The 16,015-nt window shown below is 36.2% G+C and overlaps 1 protein-coding gene and 1 long non-coding RNA gene across 3 annotated transcripts in view; one reads left to right on the top strand and one right to left on the bottom strand.

Moving 5' to 3' along the window:
* LOC138840680 (uncharacterized) overlaps nt 1–16,015 on the top strand; it is a 38,916-nt gene that overhangs the window by 7,517 nt on the left and 15,384 nt on the right. The gene's annotated exons all lie outside the window — the stretch shown is intronic.
* Gapt (GRB2 binding adaptor protein, transmembrane) lies at nt 2,331–7,925 on the bottom strand. Of its 2 annotated transcripts, XR_011376202.1 has the most exons (3): nt 7,904–7,925; nt 4,000–5,016; nt 2,331–2,385 (listed from the first exon to the last, which is right to left on the bottom strand). XR_011376202.1 is itself a non-coding variant. In XM_070040946.1 (2 exons), the coding sequence occupies exon 2, from the start codon at nt 4,612–4,614 to the stop codon at nt 4,141–4,143; it is 474 nt and encodes a 157-aa protein (XP_069897047.1). In that variant the 5' UTR covers nt 4,615–5,016; nt 7,904–7,925; the 3' UTR covers nt 3,337–4,140. The 2 variants fall into 2 exon arrangements, 1 of the variants encoding a protein (XP_069897047.1); XM_070040946.1 differs by lacking the exon at nt 2,331–2,385 and having other exon boundaries at nt 3,337–5,016.

Below are 16,015 nucleotides of genomic sequence, written 5' to 3'. Positions count from 1 at the left end.
TTCTAACATATTTATAAGGTACCATGTGATTTTTTTGTTGCTTTGTATGTCCCTTCCCCACGGTATAATCCCTGTTTTCACTGTATTTGATGTTGGTATAATTTAGGGAGCAGAAGGGAAAAAACAAATTATTTAAATAGGGATACAGGTTGACCCATTGCAACAATGAGATGTACAAGAAGCTATGTCAAAAATGAACTGTACAATTTAGGCAGGGGACAGGGGGTGGGGGAGAATGTAGTTGTGGAGATGGGAGGGAAAGGATGGTAGGGTGAAAACAAAGGAGGAGGAAACAATGCTTGATAAGAAATGTACTCATTACCTTGCTCATGTAACCGTAACCCCTCTGTACAGTATTTTCATAATAAAAAACTTATTTAAAATAAAGAAAACTAGGGTTGAAAACAAAACACAACCAAACAAAATCCAAAAGTATTGGCCTTTATAAAGACAATAGAAATAGAGCAAGAATATGTTGAAAATTACCTGGGAGCTAGGAGCTCTAGATTCTAGTCCCAATTAATTGCTAATTCTCTGTGAAACCTCAGTAAAGCCACATTTGCATCCTGCAGCTCTGTATTCTCATATTCAAAGTGAAAGGGTCTGTCTCAATGATATCCAAGTTATTTTCTACAATTGAAGTTTCGTGTTGCTGATTGCTTCTTATTTGCTAATAATGCTCTAAAAAAATCTTATCCTGAGTAAATCACTCTCATCAGGAAAACTCATTTCAAACACTCCCTCCAGGTTTTTTTTTTCTCTAAAATTTTAACTTCTCTAAATTTCTGTCATCTCACCTATAAATGGGAAAATATAACAGATCTAAGAAACAGGCTTGTGAGTGAACTAAGAACCATGAATCTTATAAAGTGTATATTGCTTGGTACCAGTGCCAGCTACTTAAAGTGGTCTGAAGTTTTGGGGAATGCTCCATGAGGAGAGCCAAAAATATGTTTTGTTTTTGTTAGTTACCAATGCAGTATATTAAAAATCATGTTAATAGGTGAAACCCATTTAATTTGTTTCAATTCTAGCTGTCATTGACAAGTGATATGTCAAACATACAGTGGAGCTGGAGAATTTGCCTGAGACAACTGCTAAACTTTTTACCCTTTGCTGGGCTTCAATCTTATGCCTTTGACAGGCCCCTGGCCTTCAGGAGAGTTCACCTGAGGCCCATGTAAACATTGTCTCTGTCACTAACAAGAATTTAGAATAGATGTGGCAACTTCCATAATTTTCAGTCTTAACTATTCACTAAAGCCAATGGGTCCTATATAAGAGAATCCACTCTAGGACTGAAGCTCTAGTTTCCATGACAACAGCATAGGTCACTAGTTGCAGCCTCACCTTCATCAGACTTGATTGCACTTGACAATTTACCATCTACTGCATTTTTGTATGAGCCTCTCTCATTTACTTAAGTCTTCTCTCTATAGGGAGAAAGTTGGAGTATAAAACTCAAGAACTGAATATAGATAGAAAGCTGTGGAGGTCTTAATAAAAATGCTGGTGAAAACAGGGGTTATACCCTGGGGGAGAGACATTACAAAGCTGTTTTCACTGTATTTGATGTTGGTATAATTTGGGGAGGGGAAGGGAAAAAAACAAATTGTTTAAATAGGGATACAGGTGGACACATTGCAACAATGAGATGTACAAGAAGTTATGTCAAAAAACGAACTTTACAACTTTGGCCTTTGGCAGGGGTGGGGGAGGAAGATCAGGCAGGGATGGTAAGGGGACAAAAAGGAGGAGGCAACAATGCTTGATAACAAATGTACTCATTACCTTGCTCATGTAATTCTAACCCCTCTGTACGGTATTTTCACAATAAAAAAATTCTGGTGAATGCTGCTTATCTTATAACTCATAGATATGTCCTTTTTGAAATCAAGTACAATATCTTCAGAGTCAGAATCTTGTCTTCTACTATTCTACTGCAATGTGGAAATTCTTTGCTTCCCAAATGATGTTTTTCTGCCTCAAAGATTATGTTCTATTATCATAGGCATCAGATTGACTAGGATAAAATCCAAACTTCTTAACCTATCACAGAAGGCCTACATTATATCACATTTGTTTGCAGATATTGCCTTCCTCCTACCTTTCTCCATTTATATGTCATATGCAAGTGGTGTTGGTCTTCTTTGCATTTTTCAGGTTTCTGCTCACGTCCAATGGGCCCATGCTAATCCTTAGGGATGAAAATGACCAGAATTGCAGTGTCCTAGAGGGCTGGATTCTAGAGCTGTGAGATGTCACTGGTCTTCTGATGATACCTTGGGAGCTTTGAGGAAATCCTGGGAGCGTGTTCTGATTCTAAGGGAGGTGGCGTCATCTCTGTCAGAATAGACAATAAGACTGGTTCTGGGAAACCAGAAGCTGAAAAGGATTGGCAATTCAGGAGTTAATTACATGATTTTTTTCTTGCTAGGCGTAAACAAGGAACAAGTTTCTGTTGCTCCATATTGCTTTCTAATCTAATCTCCCCCCCCCTTCTCTTTCTCTCTTGTGTGCATTCCTGGGATTTGAACTCTGGGAAGAGTTTGGTAGGCAGGTGCTTTGCCACTTATACCACATTCTCATCCCTTTTCACCTAGTCATGCCTCCTACCTATCTAGGATCACAGGGGCACACAATCATAAATCCAGTCTTTTCTCTCTCTCTCTTATTTGGGGGTGTGGGGCTTGAATTCAGGCCCTGGGCTCTGTTCCTGAGCTTTTCTACTCAAGGCTCTACTCTACCACTTTGAGCCATAACTTTGGTGGTTAATTGGAGATAAAAGTCTCATGGATTTTCTGCCTAGGCTGGCTTTAGACCACAATCATTAGATCTCAGCATGAGTCACCAGCACCCAGCTTGAATCCAGTCTTTTTTATCCATGTCTGTATCACCATAGTTTACTATATGGATAAAGGTAATTTGCAGAGCACCAGCTTAAGAAATCCAATGCAGTGGATGGAAGCTTGGGTTTAGAGATGAATCTCAGTTTCATAATGAGCTTAGTATTCATTTAAATAGTTATGTATTGTCTTTTCTTTCTTACTAGACTCCTGTCCCTATTTTATTTACTGTTATAGCAATCCTTTCTAGCCCCCATGTGCCTAACACAATAATAAATTGATAGTAGAGAGTCAATAAATATATTCTTTAGTTAAATTAACAATGGACAAAATTTATTACATTTTCCCTAAAAGTACTTAACAAAGTGTAATTCTTGACAATTAAAAGATATTTACAACCTCACATAATGTCTTTATGGCTAAAAGTATGAATAGATTGCATTCTCTTTCTATTAAGCTGAAATTTTATGATATTATTGATTGCCTAACATTAAGTAATAAAATCCAAAACAATGTTTTAAACAATGTTTAAAATAGCAGAGCAATTAGATAAGCAGAAGGACTTATAGGACATCAGAAATAAAATGGTAAAGGCAAATTTACAATGATTCAGAAGACTCGTTATCATTTGAAACAGACTTGAGAGACAGCAGAGCCATAAAGGAGATAAGTTGAACATGTCCTAAGATACTAGTGAAAGCTGAGAGGTGAAGGATTAGAAGTCTCTGGTAAGGAAGTTAAAACCAAACATAAAAAGCCATGAATTAGTGGAAGGGTGACTCAAGTGGTAGAATACCAGCGTTGAATCAAAACAGTTAAATAAGAATGAGAGGCCATGAATTCAAGCTCCAGTATGAGTAAACCCCCAACACACACACCATGAATTCTGAATAGAATTGTAAGAATTATGTCAAAAGAATGGTTTTAAAGTTTTCCACAAAGGAGTGATGGAGCTATTGGGAATAATTTTTGAAGAAAAATCTGGTGGCTTCATGAACAATTGATTAAATAAGACCTGCTAAGATAATGTGACAATTCTGAACCGGAAAAAGCTGGTTGAAGTAGAAATAACAGACACACATAACAGGCATTATTTGAAGGAAGAATGAACATACATAGTATACATTAAAGCCCAAACAGAGAATTCACCTACAATTATGCTCAGAGAGCATTCCAAGGAGTGAAGAGAGGTGAGACCATTGAATTCACTAGAGGAACTTGGCCAATAATGATATTAGTACAGTAAAAGTCCCAGAGAATAATTTTCCTGAACGAATCTCAGTATTTGGAGAAGCTAGTATGAATCTGGAAGAATGTATATGTCTTCATCTGGAGGCACTTGAGAAGTCTGAAGCTTCTTGAAATTATAATAGGGAGACATCTCATTTTTGTAGATAGGCTCCGTGACATTGGATGGGCATGTGTTTTCATAAAGTCCCTTCTCAGTTTCTTCTTTAGCTTTGGGAAGACCTGCTTCCATATTTTCATAGTTGCTATGCATTTTTGTTTCCTTGACAGTAGGTTTGTGGTCTTGGGTTTCAACTGAGGTTTTTGACCTTGAGCCAATAATGTGGGTACCCAAGTAGAGATTTTTCATATAGGCTTTTCTTCTGCTAGATCTTCTTTGTAAAAACTTTGGTAGGATAAATCGTGTAGCCTTATGGCGTTTCCAGTGCCAAACACAACCAATTCCACAGAACACCAAAAACACAACAAGGGAAATGCCTAGAAGAATGGCCACTGAAGTATTTCCATAGCCTTTTAACATTTCTGCGTTAACAATGTTGTTCAGTAATTTGGTGGTGTGACTAATCAATGCACAGGCACACACTAATGCAATTCCTTGTACTTCAGTGTTGTTAAAGAATGAGTTGGAAGCTACTCTTTACCTATCTCTTTTTCATATTTGGAAGAACATCATCTGGCAAAGTTCTTATGCAAATATAGATGAGGTTGAGTAAACAGATTTGAAAGATGGCTTTTTTTGTCAATGATGCTGTGCACCGTACAGATGCTAAGTCACAGTTGCACTGTATCAAGAGGGTTCTAGTCCACTCCACGTCCTTCGTTATCAGTGAATCCCAAAATGAAACAGAAATGAGCAGAAGGTAACAGCAGAGTAGAAAACTCAAGAAAAAGAATGTTGAATGATCTGTCATCCAGAAATCTTCTATAAATAAAAAATATATTTATTGCATGTTTAGTAGATAATATAATTAAAAACCTAAGATCTACCTATGCATTAAATACCAGCATGGAATACATTCCTTATTATAATGTCATTTACAATGTGGGATATTGTGGGGAGAGAACAAAGATGGAAGAACTCATGTTTGCCCAAGTCTGGTTGTTTATCACTTAGACTTCAATGTGATTTTTATAGTAAATATGACAATTTTCTGCCAAGCACTAGTGGTTTATACCTGTAATCCTAGCTACTTGGGAGGCTAGAATAGAGAGGATTGTAGTTCAGAAAATAGCCTGAGACTCCAATAGCTGACACAGTGGCATAAGCCTATCACCTAAGCCTCAGCAGGAAGTGTAAAAAGGTGGATCCTAGACTGAGCACTTGCCTTGGTAAGAAGTGAGACTCTTAGACTCTTACCTCAAAACTAATCAGTGCAAGAAAGGGCTGGAAATATGGCTCAATGGTAGCACATCTGCCTAGCAAGTATGAAGTCCTGAGTTCCAAACTCAGTACCACAACAAAAGAAATATTTTTGCCTGCAATAAGACAAATAAGATAATACATATACAGTTATTTCTATTGTGCAATAACTCCTCTGTAACATCTACTCATTCTTCTTTGAATTGGGCAGGATTATAGTTTTGGCCCTAATCACTCTTCCCTCTGTAATCCCAAATGAATGTATTCTCTATTATAGCCTGATAATCTAAATAAATGATGGAATTCTGTGTCCTGTGTCTTCCTACATGATAAGCAGTGATCAGTTCATCTTTATAGTCCTAGACATAAAGACCAAAGAGTATAAAAACTTATTCAATCAATATTTATTAAATGATGAAATTTAAAATTCACTCAAATATTCAGAATCTAATCATTTAAACTGATAGTTTAAAAGTTGAAATGTGTCTTCTAAAGGGCTTATAATTTACTCTTAAAGCATGAACAGATTTTTGAAAGAAATCAAAATAGTTTTATAAACATTCCAATTGCCTAGCTTCTTATACCCTCCAGCAAATACCTTTTACTCAATTAAGGTAATGTTATAGGGGTTTATGTTAATGCTTCAAGGGATAGGTATTTTCAGCTGAGACATTGAAAGAGTTACACCCAACATTGTTAACAGTGCTTGTGAGATATTGGTCTTTATCCATTAAATGTCTTTATCAACCATATTTAATTAAGAGCTTATGTCCAGTCAAGTTCTAAATACTCTTTTGTAGATTATCTCATTTCAACCTCAGATGCCATATAAAGTAGCTGCTATTTTTTATCACCATTATACAGATGATAATAAAGGAGATTATAGATGTGAAGTAACTTTTTCTAAGAAGTGACTGAGTCACAATCAAGTAAAATTGTTTCCCAAATGTTACTCTTTAAAAATTCCTGTAAAAGGGTACCAAATTGGTTAGCTCTGCGGTTTTGAGGACTGTGAACCATGTATTATTTATCTTTGTATTGCCAGCACTAGCACTAGGCATGAGAAAAGTAATTTATTAAAGACAAATAACAAAAGGAAGACACACAAAATAGTGCCCCTGTTCTCATTTATTACTCACAAACAATGGTGAATATTTATAAATTTGCCTAAGGCTCAATGTGCAAGTTCTCAGTGTGACATTTCATATACCAAAATGGCCAATGACACACAGTTTCTTTATAAAACTTTGATAAAAATATAGGGATAGACACTGAAGAGCTACATAAGTTTTCATCTTTTGGGGACTTTGGGAAGTACAGTAGAGAACCCTTCATCAGGGCCAATACAATGCTTCTTTCAAAGACAAAAGTTTGTGGTCAAATGATTTTCACATTATGATTCTATTTCCTTTACAACAAAGATAAGAACTGATCTTAATATGTTTTTGTAGCACAAATGATCACACTTGTGTGTGTGTATTTGTGTGCGCCAGTCCTGGGGCTTGAACTAAGGGCCTAGATGTTGTCCCTGAGTTTTTTTGCTCAAGGATAATGCTCTACCACTTGATCTACAGCTCCACTTCTGGCTTTTTATGACTTAATTGGAGATAAGAGTCTCATGAACTTTCCTGCCTGGGCTGGATTCCACCACAATCCTGAGATAGCAGTCTCCTGAGTAGCTAGGATTATAGATGTGAGCCACCACACCCAGCATAAATGATTACTTAAATAACTATTTGCCAGAATATTTGAAATAAATTCATAAAGTAAATTGCAAATATTGATTAGTGTTAGTAAATTTATAGAAAAAAGCAAGACTTGTGATGGAAGTTGGGATGGGGTTCAGGCAGCTGAGTACAGCCACAGATTGCCCTTTCAATTGATTACAGCTGAATTTATTCTTTCCATCTATATTGCTCTATGAAGAATAGACATTCAAGTACATTCCTACCATGAAAATTGCTCATTGTTCACTGCATAAAGACAAAGTCATTTTTATAGCAGAAGAGCACTTTCCTTTTCCCTTTCCTGTGAGACATAAATTTAGACTGATAATGAAGAAATACGTATTTTAAACTAGAGCCCTTTCCAGTATGGCATCATATCTAAATGTGTTCCCCTTTGGCCAGCTTGGAGGAAAACTTTTTATTTCAGAAAGCAGTTCCAGCAGATTAATGAACATTTATCCATTTGATATAGATCACAGATTGATGAAAAACTGGAATTTGAAGGCAGATTCTGCTTTTTTGCTCAACCATGGATTTGGGGAGCTTTAAATTCATTTAGAGACATTTTATCAACACCACAGCTTGTAAATTGCTTTCCCCTTACCTCAACTAAGGCAGGTTTTCTAAGAACAATTTGATAAGAAATAGAGGCATCAATTAGTTAAAGATAAATTTATTTCCTATTAATTTTCATTACCAAAGACTGAAAATTTTATTCTTACCTTCAGGTTGTGTCAATCTCACTTGCTCATTTGGTGATGCTTCAAATTTGGTTTGTTTTAGAACTGTTCCTCTTTTTCACTTTGGTCAGTTACTTCCTTCTTCTCCTCCCTTGCATATTATTTTATACTTGCAAAGTTTCCTGGTTTTAAAAGAGGAAGTTCTTATCAGACACTCTAGAGTTGAGAGAAATTTGTGAATGAGGAAGTTTGGCCTTTTATCTTTAACATGTAATTTTTCAAATGTATCCAGAAATGATTTTAAAAGCCTAGAATTTTTAGTATTATTTTCAGAACTCAATTTAAAATTAACAACATTTTACTTATATTTAATTTCTTTTAAAAGGAGAGATTTTAAGTGTCGTACTACATAGGGCTTTTTTGTTTACATGATTAGGAGAATAATCTTTTTCAATATAAAAGAAGGATTTGCCTACAATTTTTCTTTAACAAGGTAGATTTAATTTTCTTCCCTCAGTGTGTGTGTGTGTGTGTGTGTGTGTGTGTGTGTGTGTGTGTGTGTGTGTGTGTGTCTGTGTATGCGTGTGTGTGCACACACACATGCATGCCAATAATGGGGCTTAACTTCTGGGTCTGGGCTCTTATCTCAGAACTCTTTTGCTCAAGGCTAGAGCTCTACCACTTGAGCCACAGCTCCTCTTTGAGCTTTATGTGATTAATTGAAAATAAGAGTCTCATGGAGTTTTCTTCCTCACGATGACTTCAAACCATGATTCTCAAATCTCAGCCATCTGAGTAGCGAGGCTTACAGATGTGAGCCACCAGCACCCAACTGTCATTGCATTTTATTTATTTATTTATTTATTTATTTATTTATTTACTTACTTACTTACTTACTTACTTACTTACTTACTTACTTACTTACTTACTTACTTACTTACTTAGTCGGTTGTGGGGCTTGACTCTGGGCTGGGGCGCTGTCCCTCAGCTCTTCAGCTCAAAGCTAGCGCTCTACCACTTGAGCTACAACGCTACTTCCGGTTTTCTGTGGTTTATTGGAGGTAAAAGTGTCACGGACTTTTCCTTTCAGGGGTGGCTTTGAACCGCCAGCCATGCTCAGATCTCAGCCTCCTAAGAAACTAGGATTACAAGCGTGAGCCACCAGCACCCGGCTGTCACTGCATTTTTAAAACAATTATATCTAGAAATAGTTTTCTTGTTTCTCTTTTTTCAGATGTTTGTGTGTATGGACTTGTCTTTGAACTCTTTCCAGGTATCTTTCCAAGATATCTTGTAAGGAATCCCAAGGCTCTCTGCTATTTGTTAAGAGCAGTATGGAAATTTACATTGTAGTATAAAACAGAAAAGCTAATTAGTAGCTAGCAAATTCTTTACTATCAATCAGTTCATGGGATTAGTAATTTAAAGCGATTGGAGCATTAGCAGGAGGTATCACTACCTTGCAAGTAGTACAGTTTTATTATGTCTACAAAGGGGTTATATAAATTTAATGTCAGGAAGTTAAGAAACTAGAGGTGAAGAGAGAAGGCATGAATGAAAAGTCAAAATAATATCAGTGTTGCTTTAGTATGTTAAATACTCAGTCTATTATTAGGAGCTGCCAAAATTAAATTGTGCAACTTAGGGGATGTGGAGGATGAATTTCAGTGGAAAGGATTTTAGATAATGTTTAAGGGAGAAATTCATTCCCAAACCTGAACTAAAAAAATAATGAAGGGTAGGGGTTTTCTTTGTATTTCTTATTAGCATCAGTTAGTTGTTTACAGGGATTTCATTTTGACATGTCCATTATATTCAATAACAAACCTCGATCAGATTCCTCCTCTCTGTCACTTGTCCCTATCTCCTCCCTTTCTTCCAAATTCACTCTCTACAAACTTCATTGCTCCATTTTCATGACCCATTCATCAGCTGTAGGGAATTTGGGCACTTTCTATAGCTTGGCTATTGTGAATAGTGCTGCAAAAAAACCTGTGTGTGCAAATGCCTCTCTTGCATCTAGACTTACCTGTCCAAGAGAGGTCTCCGTGGATCATATTTTGATTCTATTTTCCTTTTGAGGACTTTCCTTACAGATTCCCATAGTGTTTACACTAGTTTACATTCCTACCAACAGTAAATAAAGGTTTCTCTCCCCACTTTATCCACAACAGTATTTGTTGTTAATTGTGTTCTTATTGTGAGCCAATGTGACTGGAGTGAGATGAAATATTGGTGTTTCTTCGCTTTGTATTTCCTTTATAGCCAAGGATCTTAAGTATTTCTTCATGCATTTGTCATTTTGTACTTCTTTCAAAAATTGTTCAGTTCACTTACCCATTTATTAATTAGGTTAATTCTTTGCAAGTTTAGTTTTGTGAGCTCCCTGTATATAATAATTCCTTGTTAATAATCATATATCTATATGACAAATATTTCCTCCTTTTCTGTGGGTTATGTCTTCAGTCTAGTGACTATTTCCTTTGTTGGTTTTTAGTGCAGTTCCATTTTGTCAATTCTTGCTCTTATTTTATGAGCTATTCAAGTTCTCTCCAGGCCCCTATGTCAGTATGTTCTAGTATTTTCTCTATTCTTTCATATATTGTTTTAAAATTTGGGGTATTAAGGTGTTTGATCAACTTCCAATTGAGATTGACATGGATCATTTGTTGAAGGGGCTATCTTATTCCGATGTATATTTTGGGCTCCTTTGTCAAAAATAAGATAGCTATAGTGGCATGGATTGATTTCTGGGTCTTCTGTTCCATGGGTCTTGCTGTTCATCTGATTTTTTAAACCACTACCCTGCTGTTTTTGTTACTATAGTTTTGTAGTACAATGTGAACTCTTAACATTGTTATACCTCCTGCATTGCATCTTTTGCTCAAGATTGACTTTTGTGCTTCCATACAATTTTTAGATTGATTTTTCTATTTCTATGAAGAATGACATTAGAAGTTTGGTGGGGATTGTATTATATCTTTAGATTGCTTTCTGTAATATAGTTATTTTTATAATATTGATTCCACCAATCATGAGCATTGGATGTCTTTCCAACTTCTGATGTCTTCCTCACTTTCTTTTTTTCAAGTCTTACAGTTTTTATTGTAAACATCACTCATCTTGTTGGTTAGGTTTATTGCTGGGTATTTTATTTTTTCCAAGGCTATTGAGAATTGGATTGTTTTCCCCTGATTTCTTTCTCAGCCTATTTGTTACTGGTGTACAGAAAAGCAACTGATTTTTGCATGTTGATTTTATATCCTACTATACTGCCAAAGGTATTTATAAGATCCAGGAGTTTGGGGATGGTGTCTTAAGAGTTTTTAAAATACAGAATCACATCATTTACACATAGTTTGATTTTGTTCCTTCTTGGTTTAGATGCCTTTTATTTCCTTCTCTATTGCTCTGGTTGGAATTCCATACTATACTGAATATGAATGGAGAAAGACCTTTGTCTTCTCCTGACTTTAGGAGACATGATTTTAGTCTTTTTCTATTTAGTATGATGTTGGCTATTGGTTTGTCATAGATAACGTTTATTATGTTGAGGTACATTCTTTCTACTCCATTGGATTTTGTCAAAGACTTTTCTTTTTGCTAGTCCTTGGGCTTGAACTCATGCTCTGGGCTCTGTCCTTGAGCTCATGGCTAGTGTTCTACCACTTGAGCCACAGAGCCTTTTCTGGGTTTCTTTGAGTAGTATATTGGAGATAAAAATCTAACAGACTTTCCTGCCTGGGCTGGCTTCAAACTATGTTCCTCAGATCTCAGACTCCTAGTAGCTAGGATTACAGGCATGAGCCATTGGCACCCAGCATCAAAGGCATTGACATGAGGGTGATAAAATAGTTCTTGTCTCTGGTTTTATTTATGTGTAGTACATGTAAGTATTTATTTATGTATGTTGAACCCTTTGCATACCTTGAATGAGACTAACATGATCATGATCTTTTTGCAGTGTTGATGTTTGATTTTAATTTGCAAGTATTTCATTAGAATTTTTGCTTCTATGTTCATCAAAAAGATTGGTATATAATTCTCTTTTATTGTTTCTCTGAATAGTTTTGGAATGAGTAAAATACTAGTTGCATACAATGAGTTTAATAATATCCCTTCCCTTCCTAATTTGTGGAAAATTTGAGTTTGGTGTTATTTCATCTTTAAAGGTTAATCTATCTAGTCCTGGGCTTTTCTTTATTGGGAGGCTCTTCAATCTCATTGTTCCTGATTCTAGGGTATGAATGCAGGATATCAAACTCTTGCTCAGCTCTCTTGTTCATACCTTGAACCAGTCCTCTGGTCTACCATTTTGCTGATTAATTAGAGACAGACTGTCACAGACTTTTCTTCCTGGGTTAGTTTAAGCCTAGATCTCTTGATCTCAGCCTCCTGAGTTGGTAGAATAGTATGTGTGAGCCAATAGTGTGTGGCAGATAAATATCACGTATTTAGTATGATGACCACCTTTGGTAAGCTGATCTACTAGTTAAAATAGAAGACCACTTGGTTAAATGACAGGCAAACTTTTTCTTAAACTTTTTTTCAAAGAAAGATAATTTTATCTTAAACTTCTTAGTCTAGAAGTTTGTGAGGCTGTAGATAAAGAAGAAGGGAGTTATTAATAACTTTGGAACCATCCATTGAAGGGCATCTGGGTTGATTCCACAATGGATGAGTGGATAAAGAAAATGTGGTATATATACACAATTGAATTTTACTCATCCATTAAAGAGAATGATGCTGCATAATTTACAAAGAAATGGAAGGACCTGGGGAAAAATCATGCTAAGTGAAGCAAATCTGGCCAAAAGAGACAGAGGTCTCATATTTTATCCTCACATGTGGAAGCTAGAATTTATAAATAAATATATAAGTATATGCTTTGTATGGTTTGCAGGTGTACACAAATGTATTAACTGAACTATGGTATATTAAGGGGAAGAACTGAAATGGTGCAACCTCTTAGAAAGGATAATAGAGATTTCAACAAAATAAACACTAAGAAACAGGTGCTTGAAAGGGTTAGGATGGGGTCAAAGGGCGGGAGATGGATGAATGAAGGGGAAAAGGTGGGAGAATGCAGTCAAAAATTCAACATATTCTACAAAATTAATAAAAAGTGAGGGAAGGGGTGAGTTGGGAGTGATGGGTGAGAATGTGGAAAGGGAATCGCATTGATCATGATACATTACATTCATAAACTGCTTTTTGAAATAATAACGCCCTTGTCAACGACATAAAGATTATGTACACATATATGAAGGAAAATTAATAATTAAGTGCAAAATGTGTCAAACTAAAATGAAGTAAAGTTTGACCTTCAGCTAGTCAAAGCAAGACAATTCTCCTTTCTTGGATTTTGAATAAGGGCTGTGATGGACACACTTGATATTCTCAAGGGAAAGGTACCCTCCTAATCATTGCAATCAAGTTTCTGTAGGTTTAAAGCATTTTTACCTATCGTAAGTCTTATCTTAGATGAGAAACGACTTCACTGACTCTTCTTCTCATCATATGTAAGGTATCTATAATGAGTGGCTGTTTCCTGAAGTTCCTTCAAATGCTAATAACTTCACATATTTCTAAATTCAAAAGGCTGTACGTATAGAAGCGATGATCATAGTCAGCAGTAGATATCTGAAATGTGGTTTCAGGTTTAGTATACACTTCCTTTTAGTCCAACTTCCTTTGCTCATCGTGTTTCCTAATTGCTTTGTGGATCAGATAATATGACACGAAGCTTGCTTCAACTTCACTTGAACAACACTCCCTCTTCTTCTTCCCCTTTTACTCCTTCACATAAAAGTAGATAAACACTAACCACTGGAGAAACTATGATATATGAAAAATTAACCCATTTTACTTTTTCATAAATAAAACTCAATACTGCAAATTTGGTGAATACAGTTTCTTCAGACAAATCATCTACACATATTTTCATAGATTTTCATCCTTGAGATTATTGCAAACTAGATTACTAACAGTGAATTAGTCATTATTTGGTTCTCCAACATATTCAGCAAATGTAACCTATAATTTTAAAGAAATAACTGGATACATTTAGAAATTGCACACTGTAGTCAGGCTAGATTAAAAGCTATTGGATTCACAGAGACCTTTATTAAAAGAACATCATCAATTACTCTTTACCATGTCAAACTTGATGGGGCAGAAGGATTGGGTTATTAAGTATTTGGCCTTGAGACCCTGCTGACCTGACTGATTCTGGGTGAGAAATTCTGGGAGAGCCAGAGGCAATAATACTGTTGTAGATTTTACTCTTTTTACATAATGGGATGTTGAACTGTTAACTCTGTTCCCACAAGAAGCAGTAGAAAGTAAAGGGAGACACCAAAACAAACACCAATGAAGTGTCAGAGGACCTTTCTAGAAGGGCTTTGGTAATCTTAATACATTACTTTCTGCAGGAAATATGCACTGGAAGCCAGTTCATCTTCAGATGAACACTGATGAGTGTTTACCCAGAATGTGAGGGCACTAGTGTGGAGCAGAAATGCTTCAGGGTTCTAGGTAAGCCTGAGAGCTTCTGCTAGAACTGCTTCTGAATTTCTGTGTATACCACCATCTTCTCTTTAAAAGCAATAGATTGACTAAATTTACATTATTCTTTCTTCATTTAAGAGTGATAGGTCTTGCCACCTAGTTAATAGATCAACATTCTTAACCTTTTGGAGTTTGAACTCAAGGCCTCATCTTTGTAGGCTGGCACAAATGCCACCGAGCCATTCCTCTAGCTAGGTCTTTTATTATTGAGTTTAGAATAGGGTCTTACTTCCTGCCCTGGAATTAAGTGAGCCCATGAGTCTCCTTCCTGCCTGAGAATGGCTATGCCTGAGCCCAATCTACCAACTTCCAAGCATTCTATCATGCTGGGAATTTCATGGATATGTCACTGCATTCTGTGTGTCGCTTTGGAGATGAAGTTTCTTTGTCTGGTCTGGCCTGGCATTGTGGTCTTTCCAATTACAACTTCTCAAATAGTTTGGGATGACCGGCATATGCCACTGCACTCAGCTGAGGGGTGAGAAGGGGTCTTGTGAATATTTTTGCTTGGAAAGTCCTTGAATACTATCTGCCCAACTTCAGCCTCTTCAGTAGCTAGACTTGCAGTTTGTCAGAACTTTATGTTTGTCTTCTCATTGTTCTCAGAGTCTTTCTCCCTCTCAGATATTAACTATCTTGCTTTAATCACTCAATCATAACCCACTCAATTAAGATTTGAATAGACCCAGTGATCCTTAACTATAGCTGTTCATTAGATTTTTTTCCAAGAAGTTTAAAGAATAGTGATATTCAGCCACAAAAATTAAAGCAAAATGTTGAGGGTGAACTCAAGCAGTATTTTTAAAAGTTTCCTGGATACTTATAAGGCCACAGCATGTAGCTCGGTAATATGGAGTACTTGGGCCTATTTGAATGAATGTTCTCATACATAATGCTGTTAGCATGTTGAGTAAACCACTTACTTCTTTTCTTCTCCATGAAAAAGGAACTTGAAATTGTTGCAAAAGAAAATATAATCTGCAAAGTGCTCAAAGTTCATCAGAGGCATATATGTACATAATCAAATAATTATATAGACCTTGTATATAATATATAATAAAATAATAAACACCCTAGAAATTTGTGTGCTGATTACAGTAGCACTAATAATCCACTTCAGGATTTGGCAAACAACTCACTTAGCCTTTTACGTGGGCTTGTTTTTCAATCATCACAGATGTGGGGATGGGTATCTTTCATTAGTTTGGAGATGAGGAAATTGAAATACAATCAGGTTGAGTTACCTACGCAAGTTCGATCAGTAGTATAAGAGCTTAAATTCAAAGTTGGATCATGAGGCTTGAATCTAGAGTCTGATCTTTTAAATTCTTTTTTTTTAATTGTGAAAATACCATACAGAGGGGTTACAATTACATGGGCAAGGTAATGAGTACATTTCTTATCAAACATTGTTGCCTCCTCCTTTGCCTCCCCTTCCCATCCCTTCCCATCTCCTGGGTCCGCCTGTATCCCTATTTAAACAGTTTGTTTTGCCCTTCCCCTCCACAAATTATACCAACATCAAATACAATGAAAGCAGGGGTTATACCGTGGGGGAGGGACATACAAAGCAACAAAGAAATC

The sequence above is a fragment of the Dipodomys merriami genome, unplaced genomic scaffold (genome assembly GCF_024711535.1).
Source record: "Dipodomys merriami isolate MVZ:Mamm:240054 unplaced genomic scaffold, mDipMer1.0.p SCAF_30, whole genome shotgun sequence".
NCBI classification, from domain to species: domain Eukaryota; kingdom Metazoa; phylum Chordata; class Mammalia; order Rodentia; family Heteromyidae; genus Dipodomys; species Dipodomys merriami.
This window is presented reverse-complemented; position numbering and strand designations above follow the sequence as displayed.

Coding starts and splice junctions, on each gene's coding strand:
- Gapt (XM_070040946.1), bottom strand. CDS start 4,614: ATGTTAAAAGGCTATGGAAATACTTCAGTGGCCATTCTTCTAGGCATT.